Genomic DNA, 21,420 nt, shown 5'->3' with positions numbered 1-21,420 from the left:
ATTTAAAAAAAATCCCACTTCAGGTGTTCTCAGTTAATGTTTTAATCACTCAAAATCATATTTCCCCAGAACCCCTGAGCCTGCCAAAGATTTGAAAGTGGTTTTCCATCCCATTTACTGGAAGATGTAGGTGGTGGGGCGTGAAGAGGTGATTGTAAATCCAGTTTGTGGTCAGCACTTAAAGAATGGCAAAAGGGGGTGAGGAGGAGGGAGGGAATCCTGCCAGGATGGATTCAAAAGGTATTGATGAAAATGAATGATGCCAGGAACCCACTCAGCTGAAGGTTTCCTCTGTACCATGTCCAAGAAAGAGTGAGCAGGGCTTGGGGAAGTAGCAAAGACAAATCCAACACGCACCTTTCTGGCTTCTCCAGCAGATAAACTCCTCGCTGGGCTCTTGAAATGCTTCAGGAGATCCAAGGTCCTTCCTATGCTGTGGGGAATGGAAAGGGAAAAGCCTCAAATGACCATCTTGGTGTGGAACCTCTGTGTCAGGGGAGCTGAGGAACCAGACAATGACATATTTTGGTTGATATCCATCACTTTGGGTTACTTGGGGATTCTGCTCCTAACTTGGATGTTAAATTGAGGAATTTTTGCAGAAATTCAAGGCAAGAAGTACAGCTAATGAGAGAACTGAGTTACTCCTGCAACTACCCATGAACTGAGACAAGTTTGATTTTTTTTCTGAATATTTCCAGGTAAACTTGTGTTACAATCTTCATAGGCAAGGGACTGAGAACAGTATAAAACACCAGACCTCATCAGGAGAAGCCACGTCTCCAAGGAGAGGCATTGAAGATGTTGTCTCTTAACCACACGAGCCAGTTTTGTTAACAGAGAAACCCTTCCCCACCCTATAAATCACAGAGTGATTGGGCTGGTGTGGGAATCAGAAACACAGAAACTTCCTCAGACACTGAAGGATTTAATCTACAGCCTCGGAGGAAGCTTAGATCGATGCAAAAATACAACACAGAGATATTAAGCGGAAAAATAATAAATTTATATTTCTACAGCTGTAGGTGAGAGTATGCCTTAAGTAAGTGAGAAACTGTATTGATAAGATGGTGAAGGGTTTATAATAAGGGTGGGGTTGTATGGAATAAGCTGAGAGCTTAGAAGTTATAACAGAAGCATTTGTGTGCCTGTGAGGCAGAAGCCATTAGACAAAAGTATCTGCACTGCAGCAGGATTAGTAACGGTGTTAGATTAGAAAAGCAAAATAAAATTCTATAATATAATAAATAAATGAACAGTGGCAACTGTCCATTGGTTTAGAAAGTTCTGTATTGCCTTGTAATGAAGAAACTTGTGACTACTCTTGAGCTATGGCCAAATGCTTGCTCCTGTAAAATCTCACAGCCTCTGAGATTGATGTTTATCTGAGCCATAAATCATTCCTAGCTTGAAAACAGTCCCAACCCTTCATTTCCAGCAGCAACAGACGGGCTGGAAGGCTCCCCACCTCAGGAGGGAGGCAGAACCAACAGATGAGATCATTTGGCTTCCTACCAGCTGATGGCAAGAGCAGCATCTTCCTCCCTCATTCCCCTGATGGCAGTGAAGGCCTCCAGGTGCTGCAGCACTGTCAGGTGTGGCCACAGCGGGTCCTGCTGCGGGCACCAGCCCAGAGACCCCGGGCACGGGGGGGCTTCATCCTGGCCCCTGAGCAGCACCTGCACAGACACACAGCTCTGGGAGTGGGGTCACACAGTCACAGGCAGCTTCTGTGGCTGGGTGGTGTCTCAGAACTCATCCCACCCCTACAATGGGCAGCAACATCTCCCGCCAGCCCAGGGACACAGGGGGGCTTCATCCTGGCCCCTGAGCAGCACCTGCACAGACACACAGCTCTGGGAGTGGGCTCACACAGTCCCTTTGGTGGGAAGTATCTCAGAGCTCAACCCACCCCATCCCTACAATGGGCAGGGACATCTTCCACCAGCTCAGGTTGCTCCCCTGGGCATGGGGGAGCTTCATCCTGGCCCCTGAGCAGCACCTGCACAGACACACAGCTCTGCAGTTGTGTCACACAATCACAGGCGGCTCTGGTGGGAGGTATCTCAGAGCTCATCCCATCCCACCCCTAAAATGGGCAGGGACATCTTCCACCAGCTCAGGTTGCTCCCCTGGGCGTGGGGGAACTTCATCCTGGCCCCAGAGCAGCACCTGCACAGACACACAGCTCTGGTTGCGGGGTCACACAATCACAGGGTGCTTTGGCTTGGAGTGATTTCAGAGTTCATCCCACCCCTTCCACCAGCCCAGGTTGCCCCAAGCCCCGTCCAAGTGGCCAAGGCAAGCAGCTGTGTGGTCAGCAGCCACTTGGGAGTGGTCACCCTCCATGACAGGGTGATCCTGCTCCATCTGCTTTTTCACTTTGGGTGATATTACCAACACCAGCCTGTCCTTTCCTAGTAATACTTTTCTATTTCCAACCTTCAGTCCCAAATCTGTAAGAGCAATGGCATTTCTCCTCCCCCAGCACATGCCATTAATCATTCTGCATGCAATTAATGATGGATTGTCACTGGCCCAACGCTGCTCACATTCGTTTTCAATTTCCTGGTTTTGCAAGGCTGTTTATGGAGAGTGTTATTTTTGGGGTTTTTTAGATGTCAACAATTCTTACAGGGCTCGAGACATTTCACAATGGGTTTCCAATGCCAGCTGAAGATTTCCTGTTGCTCAAACTCTTAAATCTGTAACACTGACTTTGATGAACGCTACAATTTATGCTTGGCATAAATCAACACTTTTTTCTCAGCTCTGTAAATATCCAGGAAACATAAATTATACATAAACATCCATACATCCCCTGATTGTAGGAAGATTTTGCTGGCTTGCCTTATCACATTCTTAATTTATAAATGCATCAAGGTCAACTCTGCAGCTGCTCCAAGGAGCCACCTACCTCCCCAGCAGTCACTGCTACACCTCCAGAAATCATGTTCAGAGTTGTGCTTTTCCCAGCTCCGTTGGGTCCTAGCAGACCTAAGACTTCTCCTGGAACAAATATGCAAAAACTGTTAATAATATTTCTTGGTAATATGACTGCTCCCCTGTGTTCTATGTAATATTTAGAAGTACAGTAGGAGAAAGGGTTGTTTTATCCCCATAAATTAAAATTTTGAATGCAGGAGCCCAGAGTGCCAGGTCTCAATGCCCACCAGAAAATTCTAACAAAAATATTGCCTCCAAATGAGACCTTCCATTTAGATTTTAGTCATTTATATTATAGGGAGTGCAGAAAAGTACTTGAACCTTTTTTAACACCAAAAGAGAGGTTTTTGACAGCAAGTTTTTTCCTTTTCTTAAAGATGGAAGTGGATGTCTTGAATTCGTATTCCTTGCGCAAACCGTTGACAACGACCAAGTCCTGTGAAGAGACAGAGAGGGAAATAAAAATTCTCCTCCTACCCCCCGATACAGCTGATCTGTTCTTACCATTAAGGACTTTGAAAAAGAGAAATTTCTAAATTAAAAAACCATGAAACAGAGGTTAAAAAATAAAAAACCAAAACAGGAAAATATGCAGGATAGGAATAAAAATAACAGGGCCAGCTAAAGTCCTTGTGGTGCCACCGTGGGCTGGACAGTGAGATCACATCTTCCCGAGACTTCTGCTGGTCAGAGTGACTCTGAGATGTGTACAAGCCTCTTTTCTATCTGTTCTCACTCTCAAAGTTGTTTATTGTCTCTTATTTATAACATTCCTTTTCTGACTCACCGAGGTCAGGTCAGGTTGAGGCACACTGACCACCCCCAGAGGCAGTGCTGTTTTTTATACTAAAAACTACACGTAATTAACTACAATAACTTCTTAATACTTATCACTTATGTTAGACAGGGAGTTTCTACCTTAAACTAATCTAGAAGTGCTAGCATCACTTAGAACATGGAGGCTGGGAAGCAGAAAGGAGAAGGACGGGGCACACTCAAATTCTTCTACATTGGGACTTCGAGCATCCATTCCAAAACCCTCAAAATTCTACTTTTCACCTTGTGATGAACTAACTATCACTCTACTTAAATTTTTGTGGCTTCTAAATCTTCATATAAGGTTGGTAATTTTTTCCACGGGTCAAAACCAAAGGCACGGGGGTCTTGGGCTTTGTGCCAAGGTCTCCAAGACCCCCATCAGGGTTTTGGGTCCTCCAGGGCAGTCAGAGGTATCTCCTGGGCTCTGGGTGCATGAGCTCAGAAGGCAGAGGGAGCTGGGAGGATGGGGATGGTGGGGAGGGGAAGCAGGGCCTGCAGAGGCCTGGGTCGGGGCTCACCTGCTGGCGCTGCAGCGAGGCCAGCGCGGCCCGCACGCGCTCCCGCTCCGCCCGCACCTCGGCGGGCTCCTCTCCGGGGGGCTCCTTGTTCTGCTGGGGCTCCTCCCGGCCCTGCTGGATCCTGGAGAGCAGCAGGGGCACACTGAGCCCCTTTCTGACCCGCAGATGGGGCAACCGAGGGGCGTTTTGCAAACTTCTATTGCATTTGCAGCCCCATGAGAAGGGTGAGACAATACTGATGTTCTAATTCACAAGATCACAATCAGAAGCCAAGTATTTCCTAATTACAAAACACTACAAGCATTTCTTAACTTATCAACTTTGACCGCACTGAAAAATAACATAACAGTTATTTTTCACATAACGTGTTTTATTACCCGTGCTGTCAGGAGGCTGTGCAGCTCCAAGCCCACCCTGCAGCTTGGGGTAATTGTGGCTCACAAGGAGCCCCTGGGACCCACCTGAAGATGGGATCAAACCCTGGGACTGCTTCTCCGTATCTCATCTCCAAATAGCGCAGGAGGAAAGCAAAAACCACAGCGTGGATGTATGGCTGAAAAGCAGACACTCATTAGGTTTGGGTGCAGACAAGGTAGCAACACACCCCATTAATTTAAATTATAAAGGCATGCATTAATCTCATTAATTTCAGCCTGTTGAAAAGGTCTGCAGGGGCAAGGAGCTAAATTGATGCTTTGCCGACATTCCTCTCTGATATGCAGAATATTTGCAAAAGCCTTGATTTCTTACAGCAGCTCTAGCCCAGATAATCCACCTGCACCCCAACAGACATCCCATGGGATGGGAAATCCTCTCATCCTTTTGTAGCAGCAGCATTGGCATGATCAGTTTATTAATAACATCTCTGCCTTCTACAAGAGCTCCACTTAAGCCCCTGCCCCATTTTTGCAGCATCCAAAGGCCACATCAGGCACAAGCCCAGGATTTCTTGGAATTTGCCTCCCTTGCCAACACTTAATGGGAAATTTTGACTACAAAACTCATCCTTTCTTTAAGGGGAAGAGTTTACAAGCCCAGTGCAAGCCTCCTGCATCACTGACAGTCACCCCTGCCCAAGCAACCATCTCCAAGCCCCTCCTTACTGCAAAGACAGGCATGTAGATGTAATTCCATGTCTCAAAAATGCTGAATTTGTGGTACATGAGGAAATGCTGGAAGAAAAGGAGATCAGTCAATTAGAAAACTCCTCAGCACAGCGTGTCTCAGGGCAGGGTCAGAGCAAGAGGGGCAGGTAGGGATGCTTAGCTTTTCTTCAGGATGGGATAAAGGAGCTTTGATCTGCATTTTTAAATTTGGTTCTCACTGCCTCAATGGGTTGTGACTTCCTTGGCTACAGAAATTCAGAGGCATCAAATCAGCCAGGTTAAGTTGACCTTTTCCATCACTGCTTCTCTCTTCCCAGGTCTTTGGCCTTCTCCCAGCTCATTTCCTCTTTCCTGGTTCTCCTATTCCAACACTTTCCCCTCCCATCCCACCCCTGCTGCCAAAATACAGCCACTGTAACACCCTTAGGGACTAAACAAACCAAAAAAACCTGATCAAACAAAGGATTAACAGGTCAAATCTTGGCCTGAAACAGCCTGAAACTCCTTCTTCTTTTCCCACTCTCTCTTTTTGACTGGGAATTTGGGAAGTGCCTCTTCCTTTGCCAGTTTGCACCATAGGATAAGTATTGAATTTATTATTGAATTTAGTAGGATGTGTTTTGCTTACTAGTCCAGTGAACATGATCCAGCCCACAGGGGGAAACATAGGAATCAGCATGCAGATGTAGTAAAGCACTTCATGATGGTCACTGTGCATAAAAGCAACATAATTCACCTGGAATAAAGCAGAAAAACTATTTACAACATTCATGTATTATTGCCAGGATATTTGTCAGTGATTCAGGTTATTCTGCTGAATATTGATATAAACTGAAATTTATTTATGTAAATTTGAAATAAAGCCCCAAGTGTCAAGGTGAGTAAATCAAAGATTTCAGAGTGAAGGTTCTCCTCACTTACCAGAATGAAGATTAAGGACCAAATGTAACGATTGCTTCGCCCCATGTGAAATTTGAAGGCCATTAAATAAACGAAGAGGACAAGAGATATTCCATAACCAAAGATGCAAATGAGCTGCAGAGAGAGAGAGACACCAGTGACCAGGAGGTGCCTGTGGATACATCACAACCAGCCCAGAGAAACCCATTGCAAATGAACTCTCCAAAGCCAAATCCTGCAGTGAAACGGGGGCAGGGAGCTGCTCCCATTCACCCACTTGGCCCAGAGCTCACCAGGGTCAGCACAGCACGGGTCTCCAAGGGGCAGATGCGGGTGAAGAGCACCAGGAGCCCGAACATGAGGCACAGGAGGCTCCAGAAGAAGGGGATGTCCACCAGAGCCTGCCCACACCAGTAGGCTGAGGGGAAGAGCCCCGCCAGCCGCAGCTGGGAGCGAGCCTGGAGCTGCAAAAACGACAAAAGTGAGAAAAGGGAGAGTCTAAAACATCAACCCTGCCCCTTCTCCATTCCTTTGCTACACCCTTTCTCTCCTTTCCACCACTTCCAATTCTTAGTTCAACCATTTGTTTAAAACCACGTCATTCCTAAAAGTAAAAAAAATTAAATCATTCAGGTCTCAAAAGCTTTATTGACATCCACATTATTGTGGGCCCCAGCTGGTTCCCTGAGATGCAGAGAAGTGCACTTTGGTACTGATCTGCCTGAATTTCTTCTATCACCCCACCTAAAAACCACAGAATCACAGAATGGTTTGGGGTGGAAGGGACCTTAAATATCATCCCTGCCCATGGCAGGGACATCCCCACTGTCCCAGGGTGCTCCAACCCTGTCCAGCCTGGCCTTGGACATTCCAGGGATCCAGGGGCAGCCACAGCTGCTCTGGGCATCTGTGCCAGGGCCTGCCCACTGGTGCTCTCCAGACATTTTGCATTGCATTCACTCCCCGTGCCCTTTACCTTGTAATCCTCCACGCTGCTCATGGCAAAGAGAGGAGGCAAACCAGCAGCCAAAACCATCAGGTAGGTGAACAAGCCAAAGAAAATGTAGTGCTTCAGCTCTAGGCTTTCTCCCTGTGGGAAGAAATTCAGTCATCCATGGCTGATGCTGCCCAGGGACAACCTGGCTGGCTCAATGCTCACGGGATGGTTGAACACGCCAGTGAGCAAGAGCACTAATGGTAAGCCAGTGGTGATTAAGAACAGAAAACAAGGCAAAAAGAACAAAATAATGACATTTAGCATCCTAGAATTTGCAGAAATAATTTGGATTATTGTAAATTGTTGAGGATGAAGACCAGCTTATTGTTGCTGAGGAAAGGTGGGGTTTGCAATGATCATTGTTGTATTCCCATAGCCTGGCTGGACAGGACCTTAAAGATCACCTCATTCCACCCCTGCTGTGGGCAGGGACACCTTCCACTATTCCAGGTGGCTCCAAGCCCTGTCCAGCCTGGCCTTGGACACCTCCAGGGATCCAGGGGCAGCCACAGCTGCTCTGGGCACCCTGTGCCAGGGCCTGCCCTCCCTCACAGGGAACAATCTCCTCCTAAATCCAATCTGAACCCATCCAGGTCAGTGGGAAGACATTCCCCTTTGGCCTGTCACTCCAGGCCCTTGTAAACAGCCTCTCTCCATCTTTCCTTCAGGGACTGGAAGGCCACAATTGCATCACCCTGCAACTTCTCCAAGAACAATCCCAATCCTCTCCAAACAGCACGAATTCCTTATGGTACCAAAACCCCACAGAACCATTGGGAAAATCACCATTAAATGTGGGAATCTACAGAATTAGAGGGTTTTGGGAAAGCTGCAAAAGCTTAGCTCTAATCACAGTTAAGAGCTAAGCAGCAGCTATGACTTATGTGAGCAGAAAAATGATTTAAACTGGAGAAAAGCAAGGACAAGTAGAACAATGGTCTGTGTATTAATGCAAGATATTAGGAAGGCTGAAGCTTAATAATGGAGCTCTGTGCATTGTGTTTTAAGGCTTACAAGCAGGTATTGTATTTGAAATAAGCAAGAATTGTTTTAACTAAAGGTACGTGTGCTCATAGTGGTTGGGTAGAACTACTGTCAATGTGCTTTTGCTTTGTGTGATTGGCCAAAAGGCTTATAAAGTGAGTTGTAACATTAAATTCTTGGTCTGCTGCCTGAGATGTGAGCTGGTGGCATCTTCCCATTGTCGTAACCATGTAATGAGAACGATGCTGGAAAATAAACCAGCTCAAGGCATGTTCCCAGCAGTCCCATCCCATTTGTGATTTGCACAGAGCCCCCGGCCGGCGTCATTAAACAGCCCCAGGCACCAGCAGCAGTGGCACCACTGCCCTCAGCCCTTGGGAGCTGCTCCCCCAGCCCCCAGGCCGTGCAGCCTCCACCCCTCCGGGCGATGCTGGCCCCGCGGGGACGGGGACCCTGACCGTGTAGAAGAGCTGGCTCCAGACGCGGAGGCGCGTGGTGGAGTTGAAGAGCCGCAGGAAGGAGTTGCTGAGGATGTTCACCAGCACAGGGAAGCAGTTGATGGGCTCCGGGCCACACATCACCGTGAACTGGCGGCTCTGAAGGTGTCAAAATAAAAAAAAAGGCCTTCATGTCCCTGAGAGGTGTGAGCAGCACTACTGAAACTCCTTATCATGCCAAAAAAATATTATTCCTTTTCTGGTGCATCTTGTATTTTCAGGGTTCCCAGATGAAGGGAGCAATGATGCATCTGGCTCCATGTGCTCAGAAGGCTAATTTATTACTTTATAATACTATTATATTAAAGAATACTATACTAAACTACACTAAAGAATACAGAAAGGACACACACACACAAGGCTAAAAAGATAATAATGAAAACTCGTGACTCTCTCCAGAGTCCTGACAAAGTTGGGGCCCTTATTGACCAAAGAGTGAAAACAACTCACAGCAGAATCCAACAAAAAAATCACCTGTGGGTAAACAATCTCCAAACCCATTCCAAACCAGCAAAGCACAGGAGAAGCAAATGAGATAAGAATTGTTTTCCTTTTTCTCTGAGGCTTCTCAGCTACCCAGGAGAAAAATCCTGGGCAAGGGGATTTTTCCAGAAAACATGACAACCACAGGTGGGTTTGTTTCTCTCGTTTAAATACTTCTCAGGAAATCCTGTTGATGTGCAGGATGAAAGAAGGAAAAAAAAATATCCCTTACCTTGCCTTCCAGGGATATTTTTATAGCTCCATTATAATTTGGAAGGCTTGTGATGTTTTTCTCCAAGGCTATTTCTGGGGTTATGTTTTGAATCTTCAAAGCAGCAATGAAATCCTCGATTTCTGATCCTGAAATCAAGTCAAGGACAGAAATTAGAGTCATTAAAGGGATTTTTTTCTTTAAATAGAAACAGTTTCATATAAACACGCTCTTACTTGCAAAGCAGAGTTATGTTAAAAAACCCAAATATTGAAATTCTAAGCAAACACATATTGTGTGTATCTTTTCTATTTATTTCCACTGGTTAAACAAAATATAGTTTCAAACTTAGTTTATTTATTGCTCTTTTTTAAAGATTTCCTCGTTCATTACTGTTTTACATATTATATATATCATCACTAGAACTGCATTTGCTTTTGCTCAAAATAAAACACCTCTCAATGCACATTCCTTTATATACCTGTGGCATTTGCAAGGTTGCTCTGCCAATTATAATAAAATTCACATTGATGCAGAAAGTGAGTCAGCCTCACATGTTGTTCCTCACCTGTGTCATTGAAGATGAGGAGGTTTGTAGACCTATTTTGAATTTTCTCTTTTGTGGGAAGAAAATACTGGCTAGATGAGATTTCCCAGCTGCTGGCGGTGTGCCACAGATGAAACAGCACTAAAACCATCAGTGGTGGAAGGACAAATATTCCAAATAACAGCAATCTAGATGGAAAAACAGACCATAAGTGAGGCCAGGGGAAATCCACTAAGAAGTAATTGTGTGATTTATGGGGAAATTTAAAACTTAAGCAAGCCAGAGTTCTCCTGCTAAGTCCAGACTGCCCCTGTTTTTGCAGCTTTGAAACATTTCCCACCTAATTCTCTGCTTCCAAACATCTCCAGCAGCATTTAAACCCCTCTTGAGCTGCTCCAGGGCAGGTGGGAGCTTCTGTACTTACATGCCCCTGAGGAATTTTCCATCGTGCTTGAGCCTGAGCAGGTGAATCCTCAGCACAGCACACACCTGCTGCCTCCAGAGCATCATCCCACTCATGGCCAGGAGCCCCTGCTTGGAGAGCCACGGGAGGTTCTGCTCCCTCTCCTCGAGGTCTCCATCCCCTGTGTGTTCACCACGAAATGCCATTACCCACAAAGAGCCTTCCAAGGACGCCTTTTAATCCCCAGCAATCATCAGGGATCTTCTGCTCTGAACAGAGGGACGCTTTGATTTTTGTTTTTTATTTTTTTAGTGAGAGAAGAGTTAGAAGTGCAGAGAAAAAGGGCCGTAATTCATCCAGAATAGAATTTATATTGGTGAATTCAGACTGGCTGGTGTGGGAACACATCCCAGATCTTCACTGGCCTTGGGAAGTGCCTTCTGCAAACTTTATCCCTTCCCACCTCCTGCTCTGGGCTGTACACCCCTTCAAAGGTAAATAAATATCTTTCCAACATGAGCCTTAATTCTCATGCTTGAAGCCCTTTGGGAAGCCAAGACAGAATCATTTGGGCTTCTCCAAGATGATGTTCCCCACTGAAGGCGAGTGGGACACAACTAAGCCACTCTAGGCCTATCAATATTCCCATTTAGCAGAAATTGATTAAATATTCAATTAAAGCACACATTTGGATGGAACTTTAGGGATAGCATGCTTGCAGAAGGGAGTGAAATCTTTACCTTCGGGGTCGACAGCCTCCTCACCCTGCAGCTTCAGGAAAACATCTTCCAGGGTTGTCCTGGTCACCTCATAACTCACCACCCCCTGCAGGAGGCTGCTCTCCAGGTGGCTGAACAGATCTGCACAGGAGAAACAACCAGACTCAGCCAATGGTAATTAACTCAGCCAATTAACACTGGATGTTCCAGCATTCATGTCGTTAATCCACGTGACCTAAAAGTCATCACTAATTTATTGTGTACTTTAGAGGTAACTAGTGTAAAATTCAGTGGTTTTGGTTTACATGGACCATGAAAACAGAAGAGGGTCAGTGGATTTTAGTTTGCAGATTAGTTGGTGGATTTTCTTTTTTTCATCTTCATTATTAATATTAGCATGTGCACTGAAGGCTCTCCATATAACAGAAATTTATGCATCTTCCTAATACCACACCAAGGAATATAATTATTCCCTTCACAGTAATTCTGATTTTTCCCACCAGTGGGTCTCCCTTTACAACCCTAGCACAGGGGCAGGTTTCTCACCTGGGAAGCTGTCAGTGTTTTCCAGAGGCAGCCTAAAACACAGCTCATCCCTCTTCTGTCCCTTGAGCACAGCATCAGGGATGTACCGTCTGACCACGGATGACACAAGCTCTGGGTCACACAGGTCATTTATGTGCATCCTGTTAAAAAAACCCCATTTGTGATAATGTTAAATAAGAAATAAAAAATCTGTGTCTCATCTGGTTGGAGTGCAGAGCCAGTGGTGATTCTCCCATAGGGAAACCTCCAAAACTGGGCGGAACTTCAGTGGGAATTTTTACAGCATCTGCAGTGCCCTGGTTTTGCCATGCATGCACAAAATCATTCAGGGTAAGAATTATGATCCTGGACAATGCTGCTAAACCAAGAACTTGGGAATCAAACTCCTAAGAAGAAAAACAACTTTGCAGCAAAGCCATTGAACATCACTCTGGCACCCAGATCACCTCACTCTGGTCTCCTTCACTGCAAGGTCATTTTAGCTGCGTGCTCAGAGCTTTCAGGGTTGAGTTCCAAAGAAAGGCAGCTTGTTGTCCAAAACAGGGAAATTTTGGCAGCCTCAAAGCTCTTCTGAAATGAATTGTCAGGAATTTATTACTGTCCAGATAAACTCTACAAAAACACAGACTCTACAAGAAAATATGAGAATGAGAAGCTTTTCACAAAAAGACTGATGACCAAAACAAAAGGTTTTACCTTAAGTGATAGCCAATTCCCCACTTTCTCTTCAAGTAGAGAGATGAGCCAACACTCTGTAATCTCCCACAGGAGAGGAAGGCTTTTCGATCTAAGGAGGAGGGAATGCAAAGGATTTAGGGGGATTTACAAGAGTGCAGCAGACTGACCTCACTCTGCTCCTTCTGAACTCAGCAGAGATTTTAATAATAAATTGAGAGGAGTAAAGCCAGGCTAGCCCTGAAGGTCTTTTTTTTTTTTTTTAATATTTTTAAACCAATGCCTTTCTTCTCAACATCATGGTTAATTATTTTAGTTCTGCATTCTTGTGGGTTTTTGGAGTATTTCTCACACAGCACAGGAATGATACAGAAATGGGAATAGCGGCAAGTGCAATAAAAATAAAGGAAAATTATGGAAAATAAACCGAGTTTTGCTGACATAGAGACGAAGCCAGATAATGTGGAAGTGCTTTGTCCTAGAGAGGAGCACAAGCAAAGATTGCTTTATCCTAGAGATGAGCATGATGAAGACTTGGAGGGACACACCAGCCCAGATTGAACCCTTGCCAAGCTCAGCTTGGGTGGTCACTGTCACATAAAACGCAACCAGCAGCGCCACAGTGGGGCTGGAAACCCCCGGTGTGCACCCCAAGGTGCCAGCGTGGGCTCACCAGCCTGAGTGTCTGCCTCCTCCATGGACTGGGTGGCCACGAGGGTGACGCGGCCGGCGCGGCGCTCCCGCAGCAGGCTCCAGACGTGGTGCCTGGAGCAGGGATCCAGCCCCGCCGTGGGCTCGTCCAGGAGCAGCACCTGCAAAGCACAACCTGCTCAGAACCCCCCACGACCCAGCCTGGGCAAGAGGTTTGGTGTGGCAGCAGCTCTCTGGCCAAAGAGAGAAACACAACGTTCCCAGGCATCGTGAGGAGATCAGAGGAAAGAATGATGAACAGTTCTCATCTGCACTTGCTGCACCTGTGGAATGTGTTATGGATGTCTGTTCACCAAAGAGTGGTTTCTTAACTGGCCAATGGTGATGGTGGTTTTAGTAAAGGACCAGTTAGGTCAACCTGTATTATAACTGTTCATAAAAGTAATAGGTTTCTTAATAAGAAGAGAAGAATAGAAGAGTATAACAAAGTGATAGAATAGTATAATAAAGTGATAGAATAGTGTAATAAAGTGATATATATATCACTATTCTATGCTATAGAATAGTATAATAATTCTGTACTACAGAATAGTGTAATAAAGTGATTGATCAGCCTTCTGAGAATCATGGAGTCAATGCTAATTATTATCCCACGCTACAAGTTTTACAGTGACTTCTGTGAGCCAGAGAGGAGTTTGATAAGAGGATCCATGTTTACCCCTGAAAAAATTTCCTACCAAGGTTTTTGACGTAGAAACCAAGAAAGAAAGAAGGAGAAATATGAGAAACCTGCAACTGTCTGTTCCAATGGGCCCTTTGTTTGTCTTTACTGTTCAATGAGTAAAGTGTCAACTTATGAACGTTGTAAGAATGTATAAAAATCATGCATTATAGGATAAAAAAGGTTGGAAGGCTTCTGAAAATGGAGTGTGTTGCTTTATATTGTGTCCATCTCAACTTCAACACCAGCCGTGCTCACATGGCTCAGTTCCACACTTGCATCACTTGGTTTCATGATTTGATGGTCTCGCTCAGAGAAGAGAATGTACCCTCAAGTATGGCTCGTTTTTATTGCTCCTTCTCCTGATGCAGTATTACCTCCCTTCTAATTAAAAATATGGCTCTGATTGAACCAGACTCCCCAGTCCTTCCAGTAAGTGAATTAGCAGCCTGGAGCGGCAGGGGAAAACCACAGCAGACTCTGTGCCAAGTCAAAATGCAAAGCTATGTCCCAAAACAGCACATGCTGTGTGTGCATAAACTCAATCCGTCCCTACCTGGGGATTTCCTAAAATTGCAATTCCAAGAGACAATTTTCGTTTTTGTCCCCCACTCAGGGCTTCAGCACAAACATCCTGAACGTCAGTGAGGTCCATCATGACGAGAACTTTCTGCACCTTGGGGACACACAAAGACAAGAGCCACATTTCCAGGGCACTGCTTTGAATTTCTAAATGGCTGCAAGCATTACAACTTCAAGATTTCAAACTTACTTACTCTTCTTAATGGCTTTGCTCGGAGATAAATAAGACAAGTCTGAGATTTAATTAGTGACATGAGGTCAAGAAAGAACTGGAAAACCACTTTGGCACTAAATCAGGTTTGTTCTCATTTCACAGAACAAGGTGCAGGTGATCATATTTTATAAATAAAGCACAAAGTGCCCAAGATGCCATAAAAGAGGAGTCAGTGGCTGAGAAGCACATACCAACCTCTTCATCTACTTCCTTCCACTGAATCCCCTTGATGTGAGCAAAAATTCTCAGGTTCTCCTTTGCTGTTAAGGCTTCAAAATGCAAATTAATTTGGGGGCAAACCCCAACCCTTTCCTGCATTCCTTCCGTATTCCACACTTCGGAAGCATTGTAGTTGTAGATCATTGCAGAACCTGCACAGGGGGGTGAATGAAATACTTGACATTAATTCCAGCACCATGGATGCTTCCCAAGTGTTAAATTAAAAATTCAAGAAACAAAAAAGCAAAATAACCAGATAGCTCAAAGATTTAATACCTTTAAAAAATATTTCAGAGCACCAAAAGCCCTCCTTTACAAATAAAACCATATTTCCTATAGGTGTGCAGCTCATGGAAAGCACCAGATGGAGAAATGACCATGGTGCTCACATGAGGGATCCATTATCCCTGGAGCTCGTGCTGAAGGAGAAATCTGCGCTGAAAACAACTCAGCAAGAATCACTGAGGGAAAACTTGGAGGTTTTTTGCTTATTTTACCCTTACACTTGAAAAAACCAACAACTCAGCATCCAGGCCCACCATCTCACCTGCTGAAGGCTTGGAAAATCCACTGAGCACATTTAACAGAGCAGTTTTCCCAGATCCACTGTGACCCAGCAGGGCAGTGATCTGCCCTTCATATACATTTAAGGACAAACCTGGAATAAAAACAGGACAACAGTAGATGGAAGTGTGTGAGAAGTGCACTCGGACCTGTAGCCCTTGCCACAGGGGACAGAAGTGACATTTTTTAGAAGCTGAGAGGCAAAATCAGATCCAAAAGCACAGGCTGGTCCTTCAGGAGTTAAGCCTAAACTTAGTAAGGAATTATATCTTGATTGAACTGAGGGAATAAATGTATTATCTTCATTATTTAATGAATTTTGGCTTCAGTTTTCTACAAGGTTCATAAGATTTTTATTTTAGTGTGGCTCAGAGTCCTCAGGAAGAGAAGAGCCCAGAGCTCTTCCAAGATGTGAGATTTCAAGACATATTTCAAAGCAGCCAGACTTTTCTCCCTCATTTTCTTTTTTTATTAAATACTTTTTCTTTCTGTGGGTTGTTCGGGTTGTGTTTGGTTTTTTCCACTCAATATATACCTTTGAGGCCATATTGATCTTTTTAATATTTTTGTATTTTTCGTTTTTGATATTTTCACTTGGACTTGTTAAACAAAGGCATTTAAAAAATATCCCATGACTTTACCATGGCCGTGTCAAATATTTGCATTGGCAAGTGCTTGGAGAACACAGCTCAGGCAGGGGCAGCAGATTTGGCCATAAAATCCCAAGTTTGCCCAAAATAGTTTACATTTTGAAAGGGAGGTTTGAGAGGGGATTTCTAGAGTGGTTCATCGCTGCAAAAACACAGCTTTTAAGGAGATTTCTGCTGTTGCAAAAAATAATAAACAGTGATTTTTTTTCCTGGAGGGAACAGGGAGATAACGACCTGGTAGAAATTTGTCAGTAATTTACCCCAGCAGAAATAACCATTGCACAATATAATTTAACAGGCCCAGAGGCAGATCTCAGTACAGCCAGTACATTTGAAAACATTTTGGGTTCTTATCTAGTGAAAAATTGATAAAATAATTACAAAGCCTCTCCTTACCCTTTAAAGCTTCGGTGCTCTTGCTGTTCTTCTTGTATATTTTTTTAATATTGTTTAGCCTAAAGAAAAGTAAGCAAGCCATTACTTATTGAATCACAATTTGGGGGCTGTTTCCTCTGCCTCAAATTAAATTTTGAAAACTTTTGGGGTGAATATTTCCCAACCTCCTCCTCCAACTGGTCCTGCAGAAGGAATCCCTTGATGGAATTCATTTCTGGTACCTTTAAAGCAGGATTAGCTGTGCTTTTCTAAAAGCTGTTTGAAAGGCTTCCAAGCCAAACTCGAGGAACATTTAGTGAGTGAAGGAGGAGGAGGATATAAATATGGATATTTAATTAGGAGTGATGACCTGGCTGTTATTTTGGCAGGTTCTGGTAACAAGCAGAAGGCAGCACCAGCCATGAACCCACCCAGCCCTGCAAGGATGGACAGGGCAGCATTTCCTGCAGCACTCTCTGGTGAAGATGCTGGGGAACGGGAACAGACTCACTGCTGAGAGGGAAGTGCAGGGCAGGGAGTTGGAGGATGCCCCACATCCAATAAATGTTCAAATCCAGCTCCGGAGCGGGACAAAACGCCAAACAACCCCTGCCCTTCACACATCTGCATTAATCTCATCCACAACGCCAGCTGCCAGCCTCACGCCCACCAGTGCAGCGTGGCTGTGCTCTCTAGAGCCAAACAACCCACACAGAGCTGTATTTTTGTATTTTGTCCCTTACCTGATGGCCTCCTTGCCATCGAAGCCCGGCGGCATCGGCTCGGCATCGCCGCCCAGAACGGGGTCGTGGCTGCTGCCAGCTCTCACCCCCACGGCCCCTCTGCTGCCCCGCAGCCAGTAGGAGGGTCTCAGGAAGAAGGCAGGGGGATGTGGGACCCCGTGTTTGCCTGAATCAGAGGCAGAGAAGGGGAAATATCAACCCCCAAGCCTCCATCTGTCAGCTCCGATAAACGCCCAGCCCAGCCACCGCTCCCCCGGTAGTGCAGAGCATGAACTTCCAGCACAGTGAAAGAATTTATAAACTCTGCAATTTAAATTTTCCATATCTGATGGGGAATAATCACAGCCAAGATCCCATTCACAACCTCTTTGGTTCCAAAAAATCAGAGCAAGCCCTGCAACACCCTTCCAACCCCAGTGGTCAGGGCTGTAGGAGCAGGGTCTCAGTTTTCCCTCCTCTCACCACCCCTTGGGTAACTTTATCCCTACAAATCAGGGAATTATAGAAGAAAAAGCAATGAATTTTGCATTTTTCCCCTCACACTTTCACTCACCAGGCAAAACCTTATCAAAGTAGATGGCCAGCAGGAAATACAAGACACTGTCAAGGCTCAGGATGAGGTACAGGTTGTAAAAAGGGTACAGCTCTGGGCTAGATGCTGGTCCATATTTTTCTAGTTTTACCATCTAGGGGAGGAAAAAAAGCAAAAAAAGCAAAATTCAGATTCCACATTTCCTTCAGACAGAAATACTTTGTGCGAGCTACTGCTGTGTCATCACAGCCATTTTCACTCAAAACCAATTCACTCGTGACCACGACGCTGTTTCCAAGAGGGAAAGGGTTTATTCTGACCACAAGCACCAGAAATGCCTCAGTAAGCTGAATTTCACACGATGCAGAAGTTGCAGAGTGCTGTTTGCAAAGGCAGCACTTCCAGCCCTCAGTTCCTGCAGCCCTTGGTACCCACCAGCCACATCCCACTGCTCATTTCATAGATTTAAATCTGTTGCAGTAAAATTCATGATGCACTTAAGTGTCCAACCATCTTTATGATTTAACACAGATTTTTTTAGATTTTTTTTTTTTTCAGATTTTTTTTGAGCCAAATTTTCTTTTAAAAGCAGAGGGGGGTGACTGGGTTGTTCTGGTGATGCAAATCGTGGATTTTGCTGCTCTCTGGCAGAATTTTGGGGGCTGAGCTCTTGAGATGCACAGGTTTTATTGTGGACATACCTTTGCAAGGCCAGCTGTGAAGGCAAAAGGACTGAAGAGGTTTAAAATCCATTCCAAAGCTCGTGGCAGTTTTTCAAGCAGTGTCAAAAAGCCCAGTGCCCCAAAGAGGATGTGGAGGAGAAATCCCACAAAACTGGAAATGTTTGGCTGCTTTAGCAACGAGCTGAGCAGGAAAGTGAAGTGAATCTGCAGCAGAGAAAAACCAGTAGTTAGCAGGATGCATTTCTGCTGCAATTAAAAATAAAACAACATGAAAAGAGGAGAAAAATTAGACACCCTGCTTGGTTTCAGTTGTTCCCTCCAGATGCACAAGGCTTTGTCTAGCAGCTCTGAGATTTAGGGCAGGTTTATAAAGTTTATAAGGTTTATAAGACAAATCACTCCTGGCCTCATTTTAGCACCTCTCTTTACTCTGATTTCGAGTCAGAATCTCCCAAAATATAATGGTATAAAAAATACACAAAAAATAACCTATAACCCAGGCTATAAAAAATAACAATAAACCACAGCAGAGTATTTTTGTAACTGTCTCATATAATACTAGCCTGAAAAATCTCTGCAGATATTTTAATTAGGAAAAATAAAAAAAAAAAAAGGTGCATCATATAAGAATACAAAAGCAAACTTACACATGCCATGCCATAAAAGAAATAAAAAAAATACAGTTCCAAGAAGCTTCTGTGATTATAAACTTCGCTCAGGGTGACCCAGGTCAGCAGGCTGGCTGTGATGGAGACGTACACAGTGTACAGCAAACTCCAGGATAACCTGCAAGGGAAGGCACAGTTATTTCTCCCCCTGAGGGTAACAACACTGCCATGACGTAGCCAAAGTGGTTTGAATTCAAATATTTTGTATTTTTCCAACCATTTCCAGTTTCCAGGCAGGTGCGAATATCAGAGAGGCACAGGAAGGGTCAGGGTGGGAGGGACAGGGAGGGTCAATGTCTGTGCTCAAAAAGGGACATCCCAGAGCACAGCAAGGCACAGAAATGTGTGCAGGTGGGTCTGGAGGATCTCCAGTGAGGGAAACTCCTCTCTGAGCTGCTCAGTGCTTGGTTACTGCTCAGGGAAAAATTCTTCCACAAATCCAGGCCTGGCACGTGCCCAGATCTCTGCAGCTCAAGGGGACACAGAGAATCTGCAGCCAGGACCTTCCATCCCTGTACTTTTCCAATGATGGGAAATATTCATGCCCAGATGGGTTAGGAAACCTGTTGGGATAGCATCCCTCCTCTGCTTCAGGTTGGCTGATAAATGGAATCAGGCATCGAAAGATGAAAGAAACAATGAGGGAGAAAAACCCCTAAATTCCATAAGAATTAAAAATTAAAAGGGATGGTTATACATTTGAGGGAAATTTTTGGTATCAGGAATTTAGGGCTTGCTCCAGATTTTGTTGTTTCTGTGAGTTCCACCCATTTTCTGTAGGCAAAACCCCCTCCATGCCCAGAACCCTGCTGCACACACCCCTGCTCCACCAGGAGGGCTCCTACTCCTTTTTGGGGAGGAGAAAAGCAAGAAAACAACTGCAAAATACCTGTCTCAGAGCAACAGGCTTGGAAACAGAGGTTTCCCCAACAAAAAGAACCCAAGAATGGTTCAGACACCTCAAAAATCCCCTAATTCCACCCCTGCCATGGACAGGGCTACCTCCCACCAAAGCAGGCTGCTCCGAACACTCGATAAAATGATCCCTGTAATTACACATTGATAAAATAATCCCTGTGATTACACATTGATAATTCCTGTAATTGCGCATTGATAAAATAATCCCTGTGATTACACATTGATAATTCCTGTAATTACACATTGATAAAATAATCCCTGCGATTACACATTGATAATTCCTGTAATTACGCATTGATAAAATAATCCCTGTGATTACACATTGATAATTCCTGTAATTACACATTGATAAAATAATCCCTGTGATTACACATTGATTGATTGATTGATTGATTGATTTCTGAGGCTTACCAGAAGGAAACATCCTGCAGGCCCATGGCTCTCATCAATACCTTCAGCCTCTTCTTCTCCTTGAGAACCTTCACTGACAAGAAGTGCATGTATGGGCAGTAGCTCAGCACGGCACAGACGATGAACCAGAGGTAATCCAGTTTAAACAGAGGTTTCATCACAGTTTGCAGGTGAATTCCAGTAATTGACATCATTTCTCTCCACACAGAGTGCTTGGTTTTCATCTAAAAGAAATCAGAAATTAAATTCATTTCGGTTCTGCAATGAAATAGCCAGCATCGGAACAAACAGGGAGTTACAAGCATTAAAATTATTTGTTTGTCAATAATAGGGTTATGTTTATAAGCAAGTAACTAGTAATAAGTGTATTTTTGTGCTGATTTGCAATAAGCATTATTAAAGCCTTGTTCCATTCACTGCCTCGAGCCATGAGAATGATCTGTTATTCTTTTTAATTTTTAATTACCCAAATTATTTGAGAAGTTGATGACCACAGAAAATCAGAGCATCACAGGATCCCAGAATGGTTTGGGTTGGAAGGGACCCCAAATATCCCCCTTTTCCACCCCTTCCATGGGCAGGGACCCCTTCCACTGTCCCAGGGTGCTTCAAGCCTTGTCCAACATGGGCTTGGACACTTCTAGGGCTGGAAAAATGAACTGGCTTGGTGGTTTTCATGATTCTGGGGTTTTATTCCCCTCTGTTTTTGGTTTAATCAGTTTGGGTTTTAAGTTTACACAGAGCTGTGGGAAGAGCAGCAAATTCCACCATGAGCGCACTTACTTCTATGACTGCTGCATCAATGCTGGACTGCACTGAGAGGAACCCCCCATACCAGTACAGAGGGACTTTGCAGTGCCTTGCTGAAAAATCCCAGCAGGTTTCTGTGGGGGAAACAAATTTTAAAAAAATAATTAATCAGTATTTATCAATACGTTTCCGTATACATGTGCATGTAAATACTTGTGGGTGACATGTGGGGTTGAAAATGAGTTTTATCTAAGTGTGAGGAAATCAAGATTTGTGTTAACTCAGCCTTTTATCTTTTAATATGTTAAATCTCTGGCCAGGGACATCAATGCACACATAATTCTCATTTTCCAGGCATGATTTGATGTGTTAAGGTACAAAAGGGAGA

General features: G+C 44.5%; 1 protein-coding gene across 1 annotated transcript in view; it reads right to left on the bottom strand.

The window, feature by feature from the left end:
• Positions 1-21,420, bottom strand: part of LOC131092134 (ATP-binding cassette sub-family A member 9-like) — a 31,539-nt gene that overhangs the window by 3,626 nt on the left and 6,493 nt on the right. Inside the window, exons 5-33 of the mRNA XM_058038674.1 lie at positions 21,066-21,166; positions 20,283-20,506; positions 18,933-19,071; positions 18,304-18,489; positions 17,624-17,756; positions 17,071-17,236; positions 16,349-16,407; positions 15,286-15,396; positions 14,715-14,890; positions 14,280-14,399; positions 13,025-13,163; positions 12,373-12,463; positions 11,677-11,816; positions 11,152-11,271; positions 10,433-10,592; positions 10,030-10,196; positions 9,483-9,610; positions 8,729-8,866; positions 7,266-7,379; positions 6,583-6,753; positions 6,311-6,424; positions 6,018-6,125; positions 5,387-5,455; positions 4,745-4,836; positions 4,284-4,404; positions 3,268-3,382; positions 2,918-3,009; positions 1,516-1,679; positions 358-433 (exon numbers count right to left, since the gene is read on the bottom strand). Of these exons, the coding sequence (XP_057894657.1) occupies positions 358-433; positions 1,516-1,679; positions 2,918-3,009; positions 3,268-3,382; positions 4,284-4,404; positions 4,745-4,836; positions 5,387-5,455; positions 6,018-6,125; positions 6,311-6,424; positions 6,583-6,753; positions 7,266-7,379; positions 8,729-8,866; positions 9,483-9,610; positions 10,030-10,196; positions 10,433-10,592; positions 11,152-11,271; positions 11,677-11,816; positions 12,373-12,463; positions 13,025-13,163; positions 14,280-14,399; positions 14,715-14,890; positions 15,286-15,396; positions 16,349-16,407; positions 17,071-17,236; positions 17,624-17,756; positions 18,304-18,489; positions 18,933-19,071; positions 20,283-20,506; positions 21,066-21,166 (3,734 nt within the window). The remainder of the gene's footprint in view (positions 1-357; positions 434-1,515; positions 1,680-2,917; positions 3,010-3,267; positions 3,383-4,283; positions 4,405-4,744; positions 4,837-5,386; positions 5,456-6,017; positions 6,126-6,310; positions 6,425-6,582; positions 6,754-7,265; positions 7,380-8,728; positions 8,867-9,482; positions 9,611-10,029; positions 10,197-10,432; positions 10,593-11,151; positions 11,272-11,676; positions 11,817-12,372; positions 12,464-13,024; positions 13,164-14,279; positions 14,400-14,714; positions 14,891-15,285; positions 15,397-16,348; positions 16,408-17,070; positions 17,237-17,623; positions 17,757-18,303; positions 18,490-18,932; positions 19,072-20,282; positions 20,507-21,065; positions 21,167-21,420) is intronic.

The sequence above is a fragment of the Melospiza georgiana genome, chromosome 21, assembly GCF_028018845.1.
Source record: "Melospiza georgiana isolate bMelGeo1 chromosome 21, bMelGeo1.pri, whole genome shotgun sequence".
Classification (NCBI taxonomy): Eukaryota; Metazoa; Chordata; class Aves; order Passeriformes; family Passerellidae; genus Melospiza; species Melospiza georgiana.
This window is presented reverse-complemented; position numbering and strand designations above follow the sequence as displayed.